General features: G+C 34.4%; 1 protein-coding gene across 1 annotated transcript; it reads right to left on the reverse strand.

Moving 5' to 3' along the window:
* Window positions 1–3,490: 3,490 nt before the first annotated feature.
* Window positions 3,491–3,940, reverse strand: LOC133334784 (uncharacterized). The gene is made up of 2 exons (XM_061543103.1): window positions 3,932–3,940; window positions 3,491–3,817 (listed from the first exon to the last, which is right to left on the reverse strand). The coding sequence occupies exons 1-2, from the start codon at window positions 3,938–3,940 to the stop codon at window positions 3,491–3,493; spliced, it is 336 nt and encodes a 111-aa protein (XP_061399087.1).
* Between the last annotated feature and the right edge of the window lie 23,444 nt (window positions 3,941–27,384).

A 27,384-nucleotide genomic window follows, 5' to 3' on the forward strand; every position in this document is an offset into this window, starting at 1 on the left:
CCAATCGATTTATTGGCCTCAGAAACAGCTGATATAGCGGCAATTCTTACTTCTATATTTTACCTTTTAATCAGATTCTATAAAAAAAAAAAATTCAATATATATCTTAAAAATATTTCACTCTCAGTCTCAACTGAAACCACATCTTCCAATACCATATCCCACAATTCAATACACATTTTTTTTTTAATTTTATCAAATTCACTTACTAATTTTCTTTTTTCTCTTTTTCAGCCTTCAATCAGCTACCTTCTTCTCCTGGTGGTGCTAATCACAACCACAATCAGCAAAGTTTTCGCCATGCCAGCCAGACAAGCCGACGGCCTTATTGATAGTTTAAAAACCGGTTATTATTATATTGATAATGGTGCTATTACAGCCATATCTCCCGATACACTAATAACAATTGCCAGTGCTTCATCAGATGTGCCAGCGGGTAGAAGACGTCAGGACACAGTCTCCTCTTCAAAGGATAAACAATCGGTGAAATTTAAGCCCGTGGTGCGCTACAAGCAACAGAAAACCAAACGCAAGAAGTTGTTTGTACCCAACTTCTTTGGTTAAATGTCACCCATCATCTCCCTATCCCAAATCGGAAGAAACAGTCTTGTAGTTTTTTAGCAGTAACCACAACAACAATAATAATTATAAGAAAACATATTTATGCACATATAAGACTGTAGACTATTAAGGTCTAAAACAAATAATTATTATAGCTTTTAATTCACCCAACCACATTGCCATTATAAATTATTGTAAATAGTTTTTAATTATTTTCTTTTTAAGTTAAATTCTTTGCCATAGATTTAAACAAAAAAATATTATAAGAATTAAGAAAAATAGTTTTAAATATTTCCATAAGATATTTTAATATTTAAGCAATTTTTTATAATGTTATAATTATTTCGGAAAAAAATATCTTTTTTTATAAGCAGAACAAAAGCAACAATAAAAAGTTAATAGAAAAGCAAAATTTTAAAATGTATTTTGAACACAAAAACTTAAGGCATTGATTTTTTAAAGAATACGATCCTATTTTTTAAGGAATATTTTTTCAATCAATATTTATAAATGAGAACTATATCTAAATTGACATCGATTTCAATAAAACTTGACACATGTTAGGCTATACTAAAGTGCCAATCGGCCTAAATTTGACTCATTTGACTACGTTGTACCAATCGCCTTAAATTTGACTCGTTGGGGCACAATTCACTAAAAATCGGACGAAAATATATATGGGTGCTATATCTAAATCCGAGCCGATTTCAATAAAACTTGGCACACCTTAGGCTATCTATATTTCAGTCCGTTGTGCAAAATTTCGTGTCTATCGCCCTAAATTTGACTCTTTGGTGCACAATTCACTAAAAATCGGACGATAATATATATGTGAGCTATATCTAAATCTGAACCGATTTCATTAAAACTTAGCACACGTTATACTGTCCTAACTTCAGTACTTTTTACAAAATTTCGTGCCATTTTGCCTAAATTTGACTCTTTGGTGCACAATTCAAAAAAATCGGACAAAAATATATATGGGAGCTATATCTAAATCTGAACCGATTTCAATAAAAGTTGGCACACCTTAGGCTATCCCAATTTCAGTCCGCTGTGCAAAATTTCGCACCATGCGGCCTACAATTGACTCTTTGGTGCACCATTTTCTATAAATCGAACGAATTTATATATGGGAGCTAGATCGAAATCTGAACCGATTTTTTCCAATTTCAATAGGGTTCGTATTTGAGCCAAACAAATGGGCTATGCCAAATTTCATCCAATTCGGATCATAAATCCCACCTGTAATTTGTTTACAATTTAACATGGACAGACAGACGGATGGACGGACGGACATGCATAAATCGACTCAGAAAGTGATTCTATGCATATTCTTAAAAGGAACCATAGTCCTATATCGTTTCCTTTTGTCTGTTACAAACATATGCACAAACACATAATACTCTGTACCACAGTTTGGTAAAGGGTATAAAAATCCAAGCCTTATGAGAGCCTTGAAAAAATATTCTTTGAAAGATCCAGGCCTTATATGAGCTTTGAAAAAATATTCTTTAAAAAAACCAGGCCTTATATGAGCATCGAAAAAATATGAGCCTTGAAAACATATTATTTAAAAATCCAGGCTTTATATAAGCATCGAAAAAATATGAGCCTTAAAAAAATATTCTTTAAAAAATCCAGGCCTTATATGAGCATCGAAATAATATGAGTCTTGAAAAAAAAAATCTTTAAAAGATCCACGCCTTATATGAGCATCGAAAAAATATGAGCCTTGAAAAATATTCTATAAAAACTCCACGCCTTATAAGAGCCTTGAAAAACTATTCTTTAAAAGATCCACGCCTTATAAGAGACTTGAAAAAATATTCTTAAGAGATTCACGTCTTATAAGAGCCTTGAAAAAATATTCTTTAAAAGATCCACGCCCTATAAGTGCCTTGAAAAAATATTCTTTAAAAGATCCACGACTTATGGGAGCCTTGGAAAAATATTATTTAAGGAATCCACGCCCTATGGGAGCCTTGAAAAAATATTCTTTAAGAAATCCACGGCCTTGAAAAAATATTCTTTAAGAAATCCACGCCCTTGAAAAAATATTCTTTAAGAAATCCACGCCCTTGAAAAAATATTCTTTAAGAAAAATATTCTTTAAAAGATCCACGCCTTATAAGGGCCTTGAAGAAAGGTTCTTTAAGAAATCCACGCCCTATGGGAGCCTTGAAAAAATATTCTTTAAGAAATCCACGCCCTTAAAAAAAATATTCTTTAAGAAATCCACGCCCTTAAAAAAATATTCTTTAAGAAATCCACGCCCTTGAAAAAATATTCTTTAAGAAATCCACGCCCTTGAAAAAATATTCTTTAAGAAATCCACGCCCTTGAAAAAATATTCTTTAAGAAATCCACGCCCTTGAAAAATATTCTTTAAGAAATCCACGCCCTTGAAAAAAATATTCTTTAAGAAAAATATTCTTTAAAAGATCCACGCCTTATAAGGGCCTTGAAGAAATGTTCTTTAAGAAATCCACGCCCTATGGGAGCCTTAAAAAACTATTCTTTAAAAAATCCACGCCTTGTGGGAAAAAATCCACACCTTATTGGAGCCTTGAAAAAATATTCTCTAAAAAATTCACGCATTGTGTTGATTCTTGAAAAATATTTTTAAATTAAATTTTTTCTCGCCTAAGGTTAGTCCTTGAAATACAAAAAAAAAGCATTTATTATTTATTTTTGTTTTTCTATTCCAAATAGTTTTTTATATTTTAAATTTAAAGCCAGCTTTTTTCAAACAATAATTATTTTACATTTTTATAATTTAAAAACAATTTATAATAATAATAACAATAGTAATAGTACTAACAATAAAACAACGAGATAACAAAATTTGCATTTTCAAAATACAAATATCAGTCTGATCTCTCTCTGATCACCAAAGCAACACTTATACTGCCTCTCTCTCTTTCGTTTAGCCAAAGAAGTTGGGTACAAAAAGCTTCTTATGTTCCGTATGCTGTTTGCGATAATGCACAATGGGTGTATAGTAGCTATAATGACTGTAACCGGTATCCGGATCATCAGAACGTCTAACGGGTACAATCGAACCATTATCAATGTAGTAGTAGCCGCGTTTTAAACTTGAAAGAATATGAGATGATTGTTCAGTGGAACGTCTGGGTGCATAATCCGAATAGTCATCATTGTAAATATCATAGGTGGGCTTAGCAGTGATTTCCGTGGCAAAGGTCATGATGAAGAATAAAGTGAAAGTAATCCATTTGGTGGTTTTGGGGAGCTGTAGGGGGGATGAGAAAAATTAATTGTATAACAGTTAGTATAACAGCTATAAAAAATTATGTAAATATTTTTCAAGAAGTCTAGAAATTTCTTGTGGGGTATGATTACTCACCTTGAACATTTTGATTCCGCTGCGGTTTAAAGAGTAAAGTAATTTGAATTGATGATGAATTTTGTCCGATCTCCGTTTTTGTTTTTGTAATCCTTGTTTATCCTTGTTTCAGCAGTTATTCCTTTTTGTTGAAATTGTGAAATAATCCAATTTTTGTAATTTTGATTTGATTGTTATTTTTTTATAAGTCCGTTATTGAATTTGAAGTTGCTGTTTTTTCTTAGAACATCGATTGCCTTATGTAGTATCTGGCTTAAATTCTAGCCGCTATTTATAATAAAATTCCCTGCCAGCCAAAAATCGAAAACCCCAAAAAACAACAAAAACATATTTCACTTATCTTCTTTGTAAATGTCAATATTATTTTTTAATTTGATTTTCGCACCAGTCTGTGAAATTGGCAAACAAAAAAACAGAAATCGACAAAAAATACGCACCCAAACAAACAACTGTTGTTGGTGGGTTCATTCATAAAAATGTTGAGAGTATTATGTACGAACAAATTTATTCATGTTGCTAATACAAAGTGCATTTCAATATATTCTTAATTCTGTTGTGTCTGAAAGAAAAATATTAATCGACTAGAATTTGAACTTGGTCTCTGAGTCAACTGTAGGGTTTAGGGAGAAGGCGCACAGATGTGGCAGAGTTCAATGACGTCGGTTGTTATTGTTTATATTTTTTTATAAAATATAATAATAAATTTGTTTTTATTTATATTATTTTGTTTATATATTGACAAGTAAACAATATTTTATTTTTATTAAAATTAGAATGTCTTAAGGTCATTTAAGAACTAGCAAGAATTTGTAGAACCTACCTTAATATGGCGGGGTGGTTGTTTACGCCAAAATTTATAATATAATAAAATTAGTATCGGTGTTATTTTTAATACTACTAATTTAAAACAAATAAAAAAAATCAAATTATTAAATTTTAATTTTTAAACATCCAAACATTAAATACTATTCAAGCCCTATCTAAGGCGTGGATTTTTAAAATAATATTTTTTTCAAGGCCTATCCAAGGCGAGGATTTTTTTAAAAAGAATATTTTTTCAAGCCCAATCCAAGGCGTGGATTTTTTTGAAAAGAATATTTTTTCAAGGCCTAATCGAGGCGTGGATTTTTAAAAGAATATTTTTTCAAAAAAATCCGCCAAAAGGCATGGATTTTTAATAGAATATTTTTTCAAAAAAAAAGGCGTGGATTTTTAAAAGAATATTTTTTTCAAAAAAATCCGCCAAAAGGCGTGGATTTTTAAAAGAATATTTTTTCAAAAAAATCCGCCAAAAGGCGTGGATTTTTAAAAGAATATTTTTTCAAAAAAATCCGCCAAAATGCGTGGATTTTTAAAAGAATATTTTTTCAAAAAAATCCGCCAAAATGCGTGATTTTTAAAAGAATATTTTTTCAAAAAAATCCGCCAAAAGGCGTGGATTTTTAAAAGAATATTTTTTTCAAAAAAATCTGCCAAAAGGCGTGGATTTTTAAAAGAATATTTTTTCAAAAAAAACCGCCAAAAGGCGTGGATTTTTAAAAGAATATTTTTTCAAAAAAAAAAACCGCCAAAAGGCGTGGATTTTTAAAAGAATATTTTTTCAAAAAAAATCCGCCAAAAGGCGTGGATTTTTAAAAGAATATTTTTTCAAAAAAAAATCCGCCAAAAGGCGTGGATTTTTAAAAGAATATTTTTTCAAAAAAAATCCGCCAAAAAGGCGTGGTTTTTTAAAAGAATATTTTTTCAAAAAAATCCGCCAAAAAGGCGTGGATTTTTAAAAGAATATTTTTTCAAAAAAAAAAATCCGCCAAAAAGGCGTGGATTTTTAAAAATTATTTTTAAACATCCAGCCAAAGGCCTGGTGTTTTAGACGTCTGATCGATCCGAGGAGCGAATATCGATTCGGACCATTTCCTTGTGGCAGCCAAGGTACGCACCCGTCTTAATGTAGCAGCAAAGGTGCGATCTAACAGAACACGGAAACTCGACGTCGAAAAGCTGCAAACACAACAGGTAGCCGAGGCCTACTCCGCTCAACTTACCCACCTGCTTGAAGAAAGCACTTCTTGTCCCGATAATAGTATAGAAGCACAATGGCAAAGAATTGCCCACTCCCTACAAAATGCAGTAAAATCAACACTTGGGTACTTGGTGGTTAATGCTAGTGATCTGAAAAACGCAGCGTATAGGTCAACCCTGCAGACAGTAGCAACACGTAATGTGATGAAGAATTATCGGGTGAAAAGGAGAGGGGAGAAACGTGTTTTCAGAGAAAAGAAGAAAGAGCAAGAAAAAACGTGAGCGTGAGCAAATCGAGATGTACAGGAGTCAGAATGAAGTCCGAAAATTCTACCAACGGGTAAAATACCAAAGCGAAGGTAAAATACCAAAGCAGGTACATCCTTCTGTAGAGATGACGAAGGAAACCTGGTGACAGATACAGACAGCGTGTTGAGGATCTGGAAGGAGCTTTTTGAAAAGCTTCTGGTATCAAATATTGGCGGTGAAGAAGACACTCTAGAGCAATAAGAGATGATGGTATAGAGTGTATACCACCTAGCCAAGATGAGGTCATAAAAACAATTAATCGGCTCAAGAACAATAAAGTAGCAGGAGCCGATGGGTTACCAGCCGAACTATTCAAGACTGGTGGCCAGATGCTGGTCAGGAGCATGCACCAGCTGATTAGTACAATTTGGCTAGAGGAATGCATCCCCAATGATTATTCTTCCTTCCGAACTGTTAAATCCACAATTGACCAGATTTTCACTCTGCGCCAAATCCAAATCCTGGAAAAGACCCACGAAAAACACATCGACACATACCACCTATTTGTCGACAATAAAGCCGCATTCGACAGCCCTATCCATTCAGAGGTGTTTAAAGCCATGTCTACGTTCCTGCAAAATTGATACGGCTATGCAGGAAAACTTTAAGTGGCACAAGGTCAGCAGTTAAAGTAGGAAAGGACCTATCGGAGCCCTTCAATACCGAACGAGGATTCACACAAGGTGACAGTTTGTCGTGTGATCTTTTTAACATCCTGCTGGAAAAGATCATACGAGAGTCAAAAGTGAACAGAAATGACACTCTGTACACCAAACAACACCAGTTATTCGCCTACGCCGATGACATCGATATAATGGGTCGAACATTGCAAGCGGTAACAGCCACCTTTGAATAAATTAAAAAGGAGTCTGCCAAAGTGGGTCTGGCAGTAAACGGCGAAAAGACCAAGCTGATGGTATCAACGCGCAAGACTTCCAGTAGACTCGGACCAACTGTGGAACATGAGAACTACAGCTTCGATGTAGTCAAACATTTGTATATACCTCGGTACCGCCATAAATAAAACTAATGACATCAGTTTTGAAATTCAGATTGCGATGGCCAACAGATGCTACTATGGTCTAAGTAAGCAGTTTAGAAACAAGGCCACCTCCCGCCAGACCAAACTCACACTTTACAAGACGCAGATACTACCCGTGCTGTTATATGGATCTGAAGCATGGGTACTTGCGCAAGCAGATGAGGCAGCTCTTGGGGTGTTTGAAAGAAAAATTCTCCGAAAGATCTGTGCGCCATGTTGTGCGAATGAATGAGAATGCCGCAGCTCAAAAGGCATATAAAAGCGAGCCTACTGATGGTTCCCGTAGAAGGGGAATGCCAAGAATTAGATAGAATGAAGTAGAAAACAATATCTTGGAACGTGGTCTTCCAAATTGGTGGAATACTTCCGACGCGCTTGGAAATCTTCTTTAGGTTCGGCTTATATAACAACCGTTCTGCAACAAGCCAGCTAAGTAAGTAAGTAAGTAAAAAAATTATATTATGGAAATTTTTCTCAAAAAATAATTATAACAAAACAGCAAAAAAATACGATAGGATATAAAACATATTTTATGTGTTTATACCTTAAACAAATAACAACACTATTAAGTTATAATAAATGCTAATCAAAAGAAAATAGTTCGCAAAAAACACACAACCAAAAGAAATGTTGGTAATAAAAGAATAAAAAGAACACACACGCAATCAATAATGCAAAATACCATAAAACGATGAAGTTTTTCAATAAAACGTGACGGATATTAAATAGACCATATGATGTTTTTTTTCTAGTCATCCTCGAATTTAATTGGAAAGCTAACTCTATGCCATTCAGCAATAATTAATTGCATTTTGGAATTCTTGTCTTAATTTAATTATCTCCTTAAATCAAAAACAAACCATTTGATATTTTTTTTTGCACAAAATCGTAGAACCGGTACTGTTTCAAATATTGTTTTGAAAAACACAAACAACCAACGCAAAAGTGTCTTAATTAATGATAATAAATAAATTTTCCCACAAAACAAAAAAAAACTAATCGAAGATTTTGGTTTTATTCCCAGCAAATAATTTCGGGAGGAAAGTTTTGAAAGAAACCCAATCACACACACACTTATACATATATATTTCCTTATATTGAGAGAATTAGCATAGCTGTGGGATGGAAAAACTGAGACAAAATCGCATTTAAATAGTTATGGGCTGGGTACCAAAACAAAAGACTTAAGAAAGAAACTCGCTGTCGACAGCGATTCCAATTTATTGGAGATCATAAATGTTTTAACGTGATACCTTGGTTAGTTTGTATTCGCGAAACCTTCTCGTATATTCATAATGCGGTAAATAAGGTTGTCAAAACGCGTGTTGAAAATTAAACGGGATGTATAATAACGTTCGGTGTGTATGTGGGTGTAAAGGATATCTGAATTTCAAAATCGTTCGAAAAAACTTTCTACATTGTAAACTCAATGTAAGAAAATCAATTACTTGAAAATATTACCTTGGATAGTCACAGAATAAATATTCATTAAAAAATCGACGCCTTGGATAGTCGCTGAAAAAAAAAAATCCACGCCTTGGATAGTCTCTGAAAAAATAAAAATCCATGCCTTGGATAGTCTCTGAAAAAATAAAAATCCACGCCTTGAATAGTCACTGAAATATTCTTTAAGAAATCCACGCCTTGGTGGAACCAAGGTATATAAAATGTTTGATTACCTCGAAGCTGTAGTTCTCAAGTTCCCCAGTTGGGCTGGGTCTGGTGGACGTCTTGCGCCTTGACTGCCAGACCCACTTTGGCAGTCTCCTTCTCAATTTGTTCAAAGGACTTGTACTTTAACTGCTGACCTTATCCTGCATAGCAGTATCAATTTTGTAGATATGGCTTTAAACACCTCTGAACGGATAGGGCTGTCGAATGCGGCTTTTTAGTCGACAAATAGGTGTTATGTGTCGATGTGTTTTTCGTGGGTCTTTTCCAGAGTGAAAATTTGGTCAATGGTGGATTTGCCAGGTCTGAAGGAAGAATAATCATTGGGCATGCATTCCTCTAGCCAAATTGTACTAATCAGCAGGTGCATGCTCCTGACCAGCATCTGGCCATCAGTCTTGAATAGTTCGGCAGGTAACCCATCGACTCCTGCTGCTTTATTGTTCTTGAGCCGATTAGCTGCTTTTTTGACCTCATCTTGGCTAGGTGGTATACACTCTATACCGTCATCTCTTATTGGTTCAGCGGTATCTTCTTCAACGCCACTATTTGATACCAGAAGCTTTTCAAAATGCTCCTTCCAGATCCTCAACAAGCTGTCTGTATCTCTCACATCTCGATTTGCTCACGCTCACGTTTTTCTTGTTCTTTCTTCTTTTTTCTGAAAACAAGTTTCTCCTCTCTCCTTTTCTCCCGATAATTCTCCATCACATTACGTGTTGCTACTGTCTGCAGGGTTGCCCTATACGCTGTGTTTTTCACATCATTAGCATTACGATACTCCTGATCGTACCATGGGTTTCTTGATGGTGGTCTTTGGTACCCAAGTGTTGCTTTTGCTGCTGTATGTAGAGAGTGGGCAATTCTTTGCCATTGTGCTTCTATACTATTATCGGGACAAGAAGTGCTTTCGTCAAGCAGTTGAGTTGGCTAAGTTGAGCGGAGTAGGACTCGGCTACCTGTTGTGTTTGCAGCTTTTCTACGTCAAATTTCCGTGTTACATTAGATCACACCTTTGCTGCTACATTAAGACGGGTGCGTACCTTGGCTGCCCCAATGTAATGGTCCGAATCGATATTCCCTCCTCGTATCGATCGAACGTCTTAAACACTGGACGAATGCCTTCCGTCTATCACAACATGATCAATTTGTTTCTCGTTATTTGATCAAGAGAAATCCAGGCGGACTTGTGTATATCGAGATGCTTGAATCTGGTGCTGCTAACTACCATTTTTTTTTTGCTGCCGCGAAGTTAATCAACCTAATGCCGTTGTCGGATGTTTCTTCATTAAGGCTGAATTTTCCGACGGTGGGACCAATGATATTTTCCCTTCCGAATTTTGCATTAAAATATCCTAACAGAATTTTAATGTCGTGGCCATGGCACAAGGTCATATGCAGTTTCTAGGCGCTCTTAAAAAATGTCTTTGGTATGTTCATCTTTGTCTTCCGTCGGAGCATGAGCGCAGATAAGACTGATGTAGAAGAACTTCGCTTTTATACGGATTATAGCTATTCGCTCATCTACTGGAGTGAATCTGGAGACGAGGTCATTTTTTCTCCTATTAACCATAAATCCGCAGCCAAATTCACGTCTCGTTTCATGGCAGCTATAATACAGGGCGTAATCATCTGATTTACTTGCGCCAGTCCCTTTCCATCGCATTTCCTGTAAGGCAATAATATCGGCTTTGTACTTCTCGAGTACATCCGCCATGGCGAAAACTGCGCCAATTAACAGGCAAAAGGAAGCGAGATATGCATAGAATTACTTTCTGAGTCGATTTACGCATGCCCGACTGTGCATCCGTCCGTCTGTCCGTCCATGTATTTTTGTGAACAAAGTAGAGGTCGCATTTATGATCCGATTTGGATGAAATTTGGCATATGTCACTTATTTGGCCCAAGGACGCACCCTATTGAAATTAGGGAAAAATCGGTTCTGATTTAGATATAGCTCTCATATATATTTTCGTCCAATTTAATGTAAATGGTGCACCAAAGTCCCTATATATCCTTTTGATTTGCACGAAATTTGGCACAGCGTAATGAATTAGGTCTATAATGATGTGTGTTAAGTTTCATAAAAATCGGATCAGATTTAGATATAGCCCCCATATATATTTTCGTCCGATTTAATGTAAACGGTGCACCAAAATCCCTATATATCTTTCGATTTGCACGAAATTTGGCACAGCGTAATGAATTAGGTATAAAATGATATGTGTTAAGTTTCCTGAAATCGGTTCAGATTTAGATATAGCTTCTATATCTGAACAAATGAAAAATTTAGTATTGGTTGCAGAATGACCACAATTGAGATGAAAAAGGAACCAAGATAAACCTGGACTTCGCCAAGTCAAATCCAAGCAGAGCCGTTGCTTGGTATCTTTCATACCTTACGTCACCCCACGCCTTGGATATTCACTGAAATAATATTCTTTAAAAAATCCAGGCCTTGGATATTCACTGAAATAATATTCTTTAAAAAATCCACGTCTTGAATAGTCACTGGAAAATATACTGACGTCTAGTGGTTTTGTTAGGAAAAAAAAAATATTTTACAACACCATGATGCGTATAATTACTGTCGTAATGTATACGTCATACGTGCCTGGCCTATTTAAGAGTTTCGTGCCTGACCTATTTCTGAGTATTCTAATAAGAATAGATCTCAGAGTGAAATCTGTATGTACGTATGAAGTTTTTAATCTAAAAAAATACAAAAATTAAGAAAAAACGTAAAAGATTAAAATCGACGTCAAACAGTCGACCTATATATATATTTTCATGCTATAACGTAATTGACAAAATAAATATCCAGTCTAAGCTGTGAAAATAAAATAACCCGTTTCGTCTTTGTTTTCGAGTTCATTAAGGATCCAATAGTAATTAATCTAATTAAAGGATAGACAGTTCTCTGAACTCTCATCGATTAGCAGATACAGTGGATTATATAATACAATAAATGTTTAGGGAAATTACGAAGAATATAATTGTTTACAAATATATTATACCATGAACCTAATAAGAAGAGACGTTTAATAAGAGTTTTTTTTTCAATATTCGGGAAACTAATAAAAAAAATATTGAGGATAAGTACTCAAATATGTAACCATGAATTGTCGGTGTTTGATATTTAAAGACATTCAATGGCTAAAGAATTTCTTATTCTTGCAAATTTTCAAAGCCTGTGTAATTTTTTAATTTTATTTACGGATTTTTACTGTAATTTCTTAATTCTAAATCAAGTTTTTAAAATCTAATCAGATGTCCAGTTTTCTATTCTAAATTTTAACACCATGGTGTGAAAATGTCTTTATAAATTAATAATTTATTTGATGCCCAGAGTATAAAAGCAATGATAGATTGGAGTTCAAAAACAGTACCGAAAAATATCATATAGAAGACTTTAAATAATTTTTAAGAACGTGGAAAAAAATTTAATTCTATTGGAAGAAAAATAAAATTAAAAAAATATATCTGCAAAATGAAAATAACTGTAAGTATGGAAGAATTCTGAATTGAAGAATTTTTTATTTAAATATTCTACATATCATAAGCATTTATTTTCTGAAAAGTTGGGGAATTTTCATTAATTGACAAAAATAATTAATTTGGAATAATAACTTATCGATCGAACTTTTTTAATCCATTGATTGGTACCAGCACATTGGCGATATGCTAAATATGGCATATATCCATCCATCTGATAATGTTTTTCACCACATGATAAACTCAAATTCAAAATCGCAGCCACTTCGATGGAAAATGTGGCTAAGACTTTCAAAATTGTTCCGGACTTTATACGAGGGCTATGTTTAAGCATACACCTTTACTGACAAAATGTCGAAGTTTTTATACCCTACACAACTATGTTGTCAGGGCTATAATACCCTGACAACGTAGTTGTGTAGGCCCCAAGAGTTTGTTACGCCGCAAAATATTGATCCTAGACCCACCTTTAAGTATACCGATGGTCACATCTCAACTAGCTGAGTCGATGTAGGCATGTGTATGGGCCACAGTTATGGACCAATCTTCACGAAATTTTACATGTAGGACCGGTTCTGGCCAACGAAGACCCCTATTTTTGGTAAAGATCGGTTAATATTTAGGGGATGAAATGGACCAAATACTTAATTTTTGTCGGTTTTTCTGATCGTTCCAGAGGCCGCAATTATGGGCCAAATCTCGAAAATTTACATGGAGAAGGGGATTGGGCCAGAGAATAAGCATGCTTGTTTTGATAAAGATCAGTCAATAATTAGCGGGTCAAATGAACCCTGACTTTTGTGTGAAAAATGACAAAATTTGTCAACTTTTCGGGTGCTTGAGAAGTGCTTGACCTTTAAGTTGATACCAATTATATGGTCTTATGTACTCGGATGTGGGAGTTACACGTAAATATTTACAGGTGCTTTCGTACTCAGGTATTATTTAGTAACATATGATGATCAGATAATAATTTTGGGATAAACTGGACCGAAAACTTATTTTTTTGTGTTTTTTTCGAGTCGATCTATAGGCCACAATTGAAACCCGAACATCACACACAACCCACGGTGAAGGAAATCTGACCAAGTAATTAGAAGGGCTGTACTGAATATTAGTAATATTTGTTGACCTCTAGTCGGTCAAGAGGGTGCAAATAACGCTAAATAGTGTCCATGCTCATAATATAGAACAACAGAAAATTAGATTTTCGTGGAAGTTTTGTAGGGTATCATATGGTCGGCCCCGTCCGACTATACTGCTCCGCTCACTGATTTTATTACGCATTTTGAGACCTATGTGAAAAAATAAAGCCACTTTGGTTAAAAATTCTCCGAAGACCTTCGACTTACCAAAAGTTGGTTGCTATAATATTAAATACTAATGACTGATATACCTATTTATTTTTATGTTACTAAAAAACGTCTTCATAATTGTTCAAAAACGCATTTCGATCTTGATTTTCCTTTGCCTTCTAAAAATCTCCACAACTCTCCTTTTTAAAATGTCCATACCCCAAATAATTATCAATTACTTATTTTTCAGTGGTTCTTGGTAATATTGTTCGCACTGATTTGTGTAGGGCTACCCGATTTAACCTCGGCTCAATATGATGATTATGACAGTCAATCTCAAGAGGACAGTGGAAGCGATTATCAAGCCACTGATGTTCAATCTCAAAGCACTGAACGTCAATCACAAACCACTGAACATCATACATCGCCACACCATAACGAAGGAGAAGAAGATGAGTCCGAACATAAACCATTATTTGTGCCGAATTTATTCGGTTAAGAGATGACAATATTTACATTTATAGAATAAGTTAAAAATTGAGATTTTTTGTAATGAAATATAAATAATAATAAATTTAAAATAATACAAAGTCGAATATAGGAAATAACAATTTGTTTTTGAGGTTCCGACATGTAAGAGACCTTTTTACTGCAAGAATTAAAATAAATAAAAAATTAAAATAAAAGGGTCCTAATTATATTGGCACTTTAAAAAGTGCCACCTACTATTCAAACCTTGTCTTTAAAATTCCTTAGAAGTAAACAATTTTTTCTCACTTGGTAGTGACTTTATCCTTTATATCGTTTACGTTTCTTTATTTCCAGAATTTAAAAACTTGCTACATTTGCCTAATAGTGGTCTTAATTTTTTAAGCATTTAATGAAATTTCTTCCAAGCCCATAAACTATGAACGAACTGATCTTATAAGCAAACAAACCACAACGGATCGTAAAGCCAGATCAGAAAATTTAAAACAAACTAAAATATATCGCCGGAAATTTGTTGTACCGAATTTATGTGGCTGACAATTAGATTATGTTTATGTGTGTGTATGTTAGACAATAGATTATATTTATGTATTTGTATATTAAAATAGAAATAAAACTAATTTAGAATATAGTTAGACGAAGATTTGATTCCGGTTTTTTGTCTTATATACAAAAATATTCAAGAGATTTGCATATAATATAGAATAACGATCGGTTATAGATCGAATAATATATGTTGATCAGGGATCTTCTTGTGTAGGCGAAGAAATTATTTATTCAATAAGAAGCCGAGATACTAAATTACAACCACTTCGGTTGTATGGAAGATAGGATTCGTGAATTTTGAATGTCGGTAAAATGCGTGTATTTTAAAAAATATTTTTTGGAAGGTCTGTAGAAGGCACGGATTTTTAAAAATTATTATTTGAATGTCTTTAAATGGCGTGACTATCTTAAAACCATTTTTAAGGTCTATAAAAGGCGTGGATTTCTTCAAAATAATTTTTTTTAGGTCTGTAGAAGGTCCAAAGGGTTTGAAAATATTTTTTTAAAGGTTTGAAAATAACTTTTTAAAGGTCTGTAGAAGGCGTGGATTTTTAAAAACATTTTTTTAGGGTCAGCAGAAGGGCGTGGATTTTTAATGATGATCATCTCTACATTTTTTACCCTACACATATATGTTATGAGGGCATTATAAATTTGTAATGCCATGAAATATTGGTCCTAGATCCATCCGGGAAGGTCTATAGGAGACGAAATATTTCAAAGTATTTTTTAAACTAAAACTAGTGAGCGGAGCAGTATAGTCGGACAATACGATACCCTACAAAACTACCACGAAACTCTTAACATTCTGCGGATCTTTATTCCGAGATTGGGCAATATTTCGTGATATTTGCCCCTCTCGCCCGATTAGAGGTCAATAGCACCTCTTCCTTACATTGATATATTTCCCGAATATTACTATTACTATTCAGTACAGCGCTTCTAATTAATTGGCCAGATTCCCTTCACTGCGGGTTGTGTTGTGATGTTTGACTTATTATTGGCATCGACTCGAAAAAACACAAAAAAATTGAGTATTCGGCCCACTTCATCCCATAATTATAAGCTGATCATCACCGTAAGTTATAGGTGTTGACCTTGGCTATAACTGAAACCTCATGGAAAATTTCTTTGGCCCGATCACCTACTCCATGTAAAATTTTGCGATGCTCGGAATATAATTAAATTAAGTATTTGGTCCATTTCATCCCCTTAATATTAACTTTTCCATACCAAAACCAGCAAGGAAAGTAGTAAAGTCGGACGAGGCCGACTATATGATACCCTTCACCACTTTGGGTATATTCGACAGATAAATCATAACAGACGTCGCATTTTTAAAAGACCAGTAAAATGAAATTGGATCCAAAAACATGTCATTCTGCAATCGATTCCAAATTTTTCATTTGGTCAGATATAGAAGCTATATGTAAATCTGAACCGATTTCAGAAAACTTAACACACATCATTGTAGACCTAATTCATTACGCTGTGCCAAATTTCGTGCAAACCGAAATATATTAAGGGACTTTGGTACACCATTTACATTAAATCGGACGAAAACATATATGGGCGCTATATCTAAATCTGAACCGATTTTCAGGAAACTTGACACACATCATTGCACCATTTACCTAAAATCGGTCAAATCTATATATGGGAGCTATATCTAAATCTGAACCGATTTTCAGGAAACTTAACACACATTATTCTAGACCTGATTCATTACGCTGTGCCAAATTTCGTGCAAATCGAAATATATATTGGGACTTTGGTGCACCATTTACATTAAATCGGACGAAAATATATATGGGAGCTATATCTAAATCTGAACCGATTTTTCCCAATTTCAATAGGGTTCGTCCTTGGGCCAAATAAATGACCTATGCCAAATTTCATCCAAATCGAATCATAAATGCGACATGTACTTTGTTCACAAAAATACATGGACGGACAGACGGACGGACGGACGGACATACGTAAATCGGCTCAGAAAGTGATTCTATGCATATTTTCAAAAGGAACCGTTTGTCTATCTCGTTTCCTTTTGCCTGTTACAAACATATGCACATAGACATAATACCCTGTACCACAGTGAAGGGTATAACAATAGGGGTCTTCATTGTTCAGAACCCATCATACGTGCAAAATTTCATGAAGATTGGTCCATAACTGTGGCCTGCATCGTGTTTACAAATTATAATGGACTGACGGATGGGCGAAAACACATATCTAGATCGACTCAGCTAGTCGAGATTTGACGATCGCTATACTTAAAGGTGGGTCTAGGATCAATATTTCGCCGTGTAACAAACTTTTGGGACTGCTCAAAGCTATAACATCCGGATAACATAGTTGTGTAGGGTATAAATATACATATTTGTAACAAATTGGAGGCTATTTAAGAATAAAGAAACAAAAGACTTAAGAAACAAACACTGACATAAAAATATATTACTAATTATACCAAATCCTTGTATGTGCAGTTTTGCTGTATTTTCACTTTTTTGACTGAAAAATTTTAAACACACAAATTTCTAATTGAAACAACGAGAGTTCAAGTATGTTCAAAGAAATAAAAAAAATGTTTTCACACATTGGTGTGAAATCAAAAAAAGTCTTTCTTTCTAATAAAGAAAAAATTTTACTTTACTGCGTCGAGTGTATAAAAGCTGCGATCGTTAACATTTGTAAAACAGTAGTCGAAAAAAGACCAAATACCAAACAGTTTGGAAAAAATAAATAAAAAACTTTTTTAGATACCAAAAAACGAAATTTGGATTTGAATAAATTTTTATAATAAAAGCCGTAAAGAATAGTAGTAACAATATGAACACAAATGTAAGTATTTTTTTTTTTTTTTGTAATATATTAAATCAAATCGTAATCTTTCCATTATTTCTGTTGGATTATACAATGAGCATGGTTAGTTCGTTTCATAACTGGAGCACATTATATTCTAGACTATGTTAATACAAGGCCATGACCGAATAGCCCTTTTTGAAGGTCTGGATAAAAGCATGGCTTCTCAAATAATAAACGACTTGGAGGAATGGAAAAATACAAAATAACCAAATATTACGTCTGGTTCGGAAATCAAACTTTCACTTTCCAAATAGACGAGTAGCATCGTATACTCGCTGTCTGGCGTTTGGTGTGAAATCAATTTAAACTCAAGACTTAGATTGATTTTCGCAGTTTTGCAAAAGTAAATAATAGCAATTTCCTATAAGGAAACACTGTTCAAGATTTTTTTACTCTTTTTAATATCGTCTGGTGACGACATCCACAAGGTCTTCTATCTACATATGGCCTATATATTATATAGATATACCATATATAATATCCGATATTTATAGGCAAACCATATAACGACTTCTATTTTCAGAAAACCTCTTTATCGTTTTCCATCTTTAGAAGGTCTTCCATCTATAGCAAGGCTTCCATATATAAACGGCTTAATAACGTAAATAAAAACCAGTGAGCGGAGCAGTATAGTCGGACGGGGCCGACCATATGATACCCTACACTATAACGAAAATCTAACTTCTGTGCGTGGTTACTAAATATTATCTGAGTACGTAAGCACCAGTAAATATTTAAGTGTAACTCCCACATCTGAGTGCGTACGACCATATAATTGGTATCAATTTAAAGGTCAACCACTCCTCTTGAACATACTACCAACTTCTCGGGTCTAGGTCCTTCAGGGCCAAATATATACGCCATAGAATACAAATGTTGTAATTTTTTACACAAAAGTCAGGGTCTATTTGACCCGCTAAATACTGACCAATCCTTATCAAAACAGGCATGCTTATTCTTTGGCCCGATCCCCCCCTCCATGTAAAATTTCGCAATGTTCGGGCCTCTGGAGCGACCAATTTACCCACTAAATATAAACCGATCTTTAAAACAATAGGGGTCTTCATTGGCCACAACCCGTCCTACATGCAAAATTTCGTGAAGATTGGTCCATAACTGTGGTCTGTATCGTGTTTACAAATTATAATGGACGGACGGACACACATGTCTAGATCGACTCAGCTAGTCGAGATATGACGATCGATATACTTAAAGGTGGGTCTAGGACCAATATTTCGCGGCGTTACAAACTCTTGGGGCTGCACAAAGCTATAATACCCTGACAACATAGTTGTGTAGGGTATAAATATATTTAGATTTTTCAAGAAAAGCCAAATTTTTCAAGAAGACCCTGTCTTTTTTAGAATATCCACGCCTCATCTGAGCCTTGAAAAAATGTTCTTTAAAACATCCACCCCTCACCAGAGCCATGAAAAAATATTCTTTAAAAAATCCAACCCTTTATTAGGTCTTGTAAAAATATTCTCTAAAAAAGCCACGATTCAGATAAGTCTTCTTTAAAAATCCACATTTTTTAGAAGTCTTGAGACGTTTTCCGTGTATCTCTCCAATTATTTTTTTTTATTTTTTAATTCAAATCATATAATACCCACAATCTTCCTCCTTTATTTTACAGTGGTTCGGTTTACTCTTCCTTTTACTAATATGTACAGTTGTACTTGATTTATTCGCGGCAGCACCTTCTTACGATTACGACAATCAACAATCTCGGGAGCAGATTGCCGATCGTGCAGATGAATATTACGATGAACGTTATTCGTCGTCACGCTATTATGAGGATAACCAGCATCATAAACGTTTATTTGTACCGAATTTATTTGGTTAAGGTGTACGAAGGAGAGCTTAGGAGAAATTTAATAATAAGTAGTATTTTAAGAATATTTTCTTTATAAGAAAATAAATTGAAAATAAATTATTTATAAACCAGTGAGCGGAGCAGTATAGTCGGACGGGGCCGACCATACGATACCCTACACAACTACCACGAACTCTAACTTTCTGAGGATGTTTATTCCGAGTCTGAGTAATATTTAGTGATATTTGCCCCCTCTTGTCCGATTAGAGGTCAACAACACCTCTTCCTTACTTTTTTCGAATATTCAGTACAGTCCTTCTAATTACTTGCCCAGATTACCTTCACGGTGGGTTGTGTTTTGATTTTCGGATTATACTCGACTCGAAAACACACAAAAAATTAAGTTTTCGGTCCATTTCATCCCAAAATTTTAATCTGATCATCACCGAAAATTGTAGGCGTTGTTCTTGACCATAACTGGAACTTCATGAAAAAATTCAAAGCCATCAGCGCGATATTTCCCCCTCTAATGTGGTAATGGGTTTCTAAATAATATCTGAATACGTAAGCACCTGTAAATATTTGACTGTAACTCCCACATCTGAGTAGATACATCACTATATTCGGTATCAATTTAAAGGCCAACCACTCCTCTTAAATATGCTATCAACTCCTCGGGTCTACATCCTCCAGGAGTAAATATATATGCCATAGAATACAAATTTTGTAATTTATCACACAAAAGTCAGGGTCCATTTGACCCGCTAAATATTGACCGATCTTTATCAAAACATGCATGCTTATTCTCTGACCCGATCCCCTTCTCCATGCAAAAATTCGCAGTGTTTGGGCCATAATTGCGGCCTCTGGAGCGACCAGAAAAACCGACAAAAATAATGTTTTTGGTCCATTTCATCCCCTAAATATTAACCGATCTTTTCCAAAAACAATAGGGGTCTTCATTGGCCAGAACCCATCCTACATGCAAAATTTCGTGAAGATTGGTCCATAACTGTGGCCTGTATCGTGTTTACAAATTATAATGGAAAACGGACGGACGGACGGACACACATATATATATATTATATATATATGACGATCGGTATACTTAAAGGTATGTCTAGGACCAATATTTCGCGGCGTTACAAACATTTGGGGCTGCACAAAGCTATAATACCCTGACAACATAGTTGTGTAGGGTATAAAAAGGTTTAATAGTCAATAAATGTTGGGAATAACAAGGGTGGAAATATAAGTTATTAGAACTGGCTAGGGTGACACCCGTTGGGAGTTTTATATATAAGGATTCCATTTTTTTTTCAAGATGAAAGAAAAAAACAAAGATTCATACAAAAATAAAAATTATTTTTTTATATTTTTAAAATCTTTTAATTTATTATATTTATTTATTTTATAATATTACAAGTGTGTATTTTTTCTTCTTTACAGATCCACAAATTGTTCTACATTTTTCTGATAGTGGTAATGGCCCTCTCCGGTCTTCAAATAGTCTCCGCCAAATCGGCATACGATAATGTTAATCAGGCTGGCACGAAAAGACCTTCCGGATCGCAAAATAACAAGAAACCCACAAATGAACCGCCCAAGCTATTTGTACCAAATTTGTGGGGATAAAACTGAGCCTAGCAACAATATTATTAAATTATTTATTTATTACACTTAATAAAATAAAATATAAATTCTTAATAAATATTAGTTATTTCGTGAAAATTGGTTCAGATTTAGATATAGCTCCTATATATAGTTTCGCCCGATTTTAGGTAAATAGTCCACTAAAGTCCCTGGAAATCTTTCGATTTGCACGAAATTTGGCACAGTGTAATGAATAAGGTCTAGAATGATGTGTGCAAAGTTTCGTGAAAATCGGTTCAGATTTAGATATAGCTCCCATATATATCTTCGACCGATTTGATGTAAATGGTGTACCAAAGTCCCTATATATCTTCCGATTTGCACGAAATTTGGCATAGCGTAATGAATTAAGTCTAGAATTATGTTGCTAAGCTTCGTGAAAAGATCCATAGCTAGGCCGATTGACACAAGGTACTGAAGTTAAATAACTTAGTCACTGTCAAGTTTCCCTGAAATCGGTTCAGATATAGATATATAACAAAAACGAGACATCTGTCGTGGCGAAGGGTATCATATAGTCGGCCCAGTCCAACTTTACTACTTTCTTTACTGTTTGTTTTTGAATCAACACCTTTTCTGAGTCTTGACAAAATTCTTTGAAAAATCCACGCTTTATGTGAGCCTTAAGAAAAACACGCCTTATGGGAGCCTTGAAAAAATATTTTTTTAAGTCCACGCCTTATGGGAGTCTTGAAAACATATTTTTTTTAAGACCACGCCTTGAAAGAATACTCTTTAAAAAATTCACGCCTTATGTTAGCCTTGAAAAAATATTCTTTAACAAAAACCACGCCCTAAATGAGCCTTTAAAATATTCTTCAAAACAACCATGCCCTATTTGAGGTTTTAAAAAAATATTCTTTAAAAAATCCACGCCTTGGATAAGCCTTGAAAAATATTTTTAAAAAATTGCTTGCTTTATATGTCTTCACGCCTCATGTGGGCCTTAAAAAATATTCTTTAAAAAATCTACCTCTTATTGGGAGCCTTGAAAAAACATTCTTTAAAAAATCCATGACTTATCTGAGCCTTGAAAAAATATTCTTTTAAAATGTCATGCCTTATGGAAAATAGTCTTTGAAAAATCCAAGTCATCGTGAAATATTCGAATTACTTAATGAATATAAATCACACTTGCCGCTCCGTACGTCACGCGTTCAATTATCATGGGGCATGAAAAGTTTCACGTCTCCTCAGTGCACTCGAACTAATTGATTGGTCCGACTTGACAACATATTTAAAATAATCGCATATTTATACTTCATTCAAAAGACATAAAAATTGAATTCCATATTCCATGATTTATATATGTGTGGGTGTTACAAATATACTATTTACAGCTATATATAGATCAAATATATTTTTTTAATTTCTTCGATCAACCATTATTTACGAAAATGTTAGTTATTTATTTATTGTTATTGTTATTGTTATTTTTCCCCTTCAATTGTTTCGATTTTGGAATATTCCACTGGCAAATTTAATGATCACTCGACTCCAGCGCGGCTTATTACCGGCAAAATAAAAATTCGCCAAATAGTCTATCGTGATGTTTATGGGATTCTTTTATACTCGGCATTTACCATAAAGCTGTTAATTGTATCAAAATATTAATTTTAGAGTAATGCTGTTGTTTTTTGTTCTTTCGTTCATGATTTTCTTTTCTAATTGGAAAAGTAAATATTTTTTGGGCTATCGCATATTTTTGCTGTATAATGACTGGGAACAAATACACTTTAACATTTTATGTTCTTAATGCAATTTTTATATGGAATGCCTGAAGATATGCCAAGAAATTATATGTAGAAATAGTGTGCCTAAAAATATGTCAGAGCTTTAATTTATTCTAATTAGAGTTCTACACTAAGCATCAATGATATTAAAATTTGTTGAAAATACATGGTTTGGATTTTTAAAAGAATATTGTTTTAATGTTCTTTTTTTAAAGATTATTTTTTCAAGGCTCTCATAAGGCGTGGATTTTTTAAAGATTATTTTTTCAAGGCTCCCATAAGGCGTGGATTTTTTAAAGATTATTTTTTCAAGGCTCCCATAAGCCGCGGATTTTATAAAGATTATTTTTTCAAGGCTCTCATAAGGCGTGGATTTTTTAAAGATAATTTTTTCAAGGCTCCCATAAAGCGTGGATTTTTTAAAGATAATTTTTTCAAGGCTCCCATAAGGCGAGGATTTTTAAAATTTAATTTTTTCAAGGCTCCCATAAGGCGTGGATTTTTTAAAGATCATTTTTTCAAGGTTCCCATAAGGCGTGGATTTTTTAAAGATTATTTTTTCAAGGCTCCCATAAGGCGTGGATTTTTTAAAGATTATTTTTTCAAGGCTCCCTTAAGGCGTGGATATTTTAAAGATTATTTTTTCAAGGCTCCCATAAGGCGTGTATTTTTTAAAGATTATTTTTTCAAGGCTCCCATAAGGCGTGGATTTTTTAAAGAATATTTTTTCAAGGCTCCCATAAGGCGTGGATTTTTAAAGAATATTTTTTCAAGGCTCCCATAAGGCGTGGATTTTTTAAAGAATATTTTTTCAAGGCTCCCATAAGGCGTGGATTTTTTAAAGAATATTTTTTCAAGGCTCCCATAAGGCGTGGATTTTTTAAAGATCATTTTTTCAAGGCTCCCATAAGGCGTGGATTTTTTAAAGATCATTTTTTCAAGGCTCCCATAAGGCGTGGATTTTTTAAAGATCATTTTTTCAAGGCTCCCATAAGGCGTGGATTTTTTAAAGATTACTTTTTCAAGGCTCTCATAAGGCGTGGATTTTTTAAAGATTATTTTTTCAAGGCTCTCATAAGGCGTGGATTTTTTAAAGATTATTTTTTCAAGGCTCTCATAAGGCGTGGATTTTTTGAAGGCTGCCTTAAGGCGTGGATTTTTCCAAGGCTCTCATATGGCATGGTGGATTTTTTAAATAATATTTTTTCAAGACTCAATGCAAGTCGTTGATTTTTTTAAAGAATAATTTTTCAACGCTAATATTTTTTCTCAGTGTACTAATTTTATTTGTCTAATGAGTCTGGGCTATTACGATACAATTTAATTGGTAATATTTAAGTCAGTCATGATCAAGTAACGGTAAAAATGCCAAAATTCAGTTTGATAAATGAAACTCGATTAGATGGCAATTAGCCGGGTCATTTATCAACGCCTATTCAATTATTATAAATTGTGGGATTATTACAGATTTTAGAAGAGAGATATTTTTAAAAAGCCGCAAATTAAAAAAAATAAAAAAGAACAGCCACTGCTTACTGAAGGCTAGTATAGATATATATATATATATTATAGCTTTGCGCAGCCCCAAGAGTTTGTAACGCCGCGAAATATTGGTCCTAGTCCCACCTTTAAGTATACCGATCGTCATATGTCGACTAGCTGAATCGTTCTAGACATGTGTTCTGTTCGTCCATTACAATTTGTAAACACGATACAGGCCACAATGGACCAATCCTCACGAAATTTTGCATGTAGGATGGGTTCTGGCCATTGAATATTCCTATTGTTTTTGGTAAAGATCGGTTAATATTAAGGGGATGAAATGGACCAAATATTATTTTTTTGTCATTTTTTCTGCTCGCTCCAGAGACCGCAGGTTTGGCCCGAACATCGCAAAATTTTACATGGAGAAGGGAATCGGTCAAAGAATAAGCATGCCTGTTTTGATAAAGATCGATCCATATTTAGCGGGTCAAATGGACCTTACATTTGTGTGAACAGTTACAATATTTGTATTACATGGCGTATATATTTACTCCTGAAGGACATAGACCCGAGAAGTTGATAGTATATCCAAGAGGAGAGGTTGGCCTTTAAATTGATCCAATTATATTGTCGTATGTACTCGGATGTGGGAGTTACACTTAAATATTTACAGGTGCTTACGTATGCAGATATTATTTAGTAACCCATTACCACACTAGAGGGCGGAAATATAACGCTGATCGATTTGAAATTTTCCATGGGGTTCCAGTTACGGTCAAGGAATTACTTACTTAGCTGGCTCGTGACAGAACTTTCGTTCCATAAGCCGAGCTTATGGAAAATTTCCAGGCGCGTCGGTCTTTTGCGCAGTTTTTCCAATTTGAAAGGCCATATTCGGCAATGTTGTCATCCACTAGATCTTTCCATCGTATTCGTGGTCTTCCCCTTCTGCATGAACCATCAGCTGGTTTATGTGATCGGCGTAGGCGAGTAACATGTGTTGTTTTGTGTACAGAGTGTCATTTCTGTTCACCTTTGCCTCTCGTATAACCTTTTCCAGCAGGATGTTAAAAAGGTCACACGACAAACTATCACCTTGTCTGATTCCTCGTTCGGTATTAAAGTGCTCCGAGAGGCCCTTTCCGACATTAACAGCTGATCTTGTGGCAGTTAAAGTTATCCTGCATAGCCGAATTAATTTTGCAGGAATGCTAAACGCAGACATAGCTTTATACACCTCTGAACGGATAGGGCTGTCGAATGCGGCTTTATAGCCGACGAATAGGTGGAATGTGTCGATGTGTTTTTCGTGGGTTGTTTTTCCAGGATTTGGCGCAGAGTGAAACTCTGGTCAATGGTAGATTTGCCAGGTCTGAAGCCGCATTGGTATGGTCCAATAATGTCATTGATCATTGGCTTCAGTCGTTCACACAGTACGGTGGATAGCACTTTATATGCGATGGGAAGGAGACTTATTCCTCTATAGTTGGCCCATATCGTCTTGTCTCCTTTTTTGTGCACCGGGCGCAGGATGCTGAGTTTCCAATCATTGGGCATGCATTTTTCTAGTCAAGGACAACGCTTATAATTTTCGGTGATGATCAGATAATAATTTTTGGATGAAGTGGACCGAAAACTTAATTTTGTGTTTTTTCCGTGTCGATCTATAGACTACAATTATAAGCCGAACACATAACACATAACACGGTGAAGGGAATCTGGACAGGTAATTAATAGGGATGTACTGAATATTAGTACATCCATAATATTCGGAAAATATGTCAGTATAAGGAAGAAGTGCTGTTGACCTCTAATCGGTCAAGGGGGTGCAACTATGACGGAAAATTGCCCAGACTCTGAATAAACATTCGCAGAAAGTTAGATTTCCATGGTAGTTGTGTAGGGTATCGTATGGTCGGCCCCGTCCGATTATACTGCTCCGCTCACTGTTTTTTTTTTTCTTTTCAAAAAGTAATAAATTTAATAAGGGGATTGTTTTTTTCCTGAAAGTGTAGTTAACCCGACTAAAATATAAATGAGGTCCATTTGGTAATGAATGCGATAATTTATAAAAACCGTGGAAAATTTATTTAGCGAGATATAGCCATGAGAGGAAACTAAGGGACTGAACGTGTATATACTCCTTTAGCCAAAAAAAAAAATATTCGGTTTAAATTAACTTTCCCCAAAATAAAATCGTTTTATTAAAAATTAATTTTGGTGTAATTTATTAAAAGCACGTGATCTGGCTTTACACTCGCCTACACTTTTCAATAACAAAGAAGAACACCTCTTACAAAATTATGCAAAATTAAAAAAATATTCTCACATATTCATTATGAATTTAATTTATTCGTAAACGTTGCCGTGTTTATGTCGTCCGTGGATCATTTATTTATTCATAATTCTCCTAACTGGTTCATTGTCGAACCAAAAAAAAAAAAATACCTTTAACTAAACAAGTTTCAGATTCCTCTTCGTTTAAAGCTATTTTTTCAAGTTAACAACAAACAAACATGAAAGTTAAATTATTTTTTTATTGTAAAGTTCTTGTTGATGGGTTTTAAAGAAATTGTTAAATATTTTAACACTCCGATGACACTCTATATCTGATTTTTTTATTTTCCTTCAAATTTGTGGAATACAAAACCAATATTTTAGTTTTTAGACTAACATCAGCTGTTATTTTGACTTGGAGTTGATTTATATAATTTGCAAATCCGATTATTTCTTCAAAACAATTTACTACCCATCGCATAAAGGGTTAATCCAATTAGAAAAATTTTATTTTTGGTTGATATCTTCTTTCTTTCTTCTGCAAACAAAACAAAGAGTTATTATATAAAACAAAAAATTAGAAGCCGGTTTAAACTAATGGTTATTTTATTTTTTATTTTGGACTTGAGTATACCACTCGATTCCTCTTATCAGCCGGTTTTAACAAATAAACAAAAAAAAAAACATCAACAAAGAATTTGAAATGTTCGAACATCATCACCATCACCGGTCACATCATTTGTTATCAGCAACGTGTT

Source organism: Musca vetustissima, unplaced genomic scaffold, assembly GCF_032173495.1.
Source record: "Musca vetustissima isolate MV318-11 ecotype Yass unplaced genomic scaffold, APGP_CSIRO_Mvet_v1 utg12933, whole genome shotgun sequence".
NCBI classification, from domain to species: Eukaryota; Metazoa; Arthropoda; class Insecta; order Diptera; family Muscidae; genus Musca; species Musca vetustissima.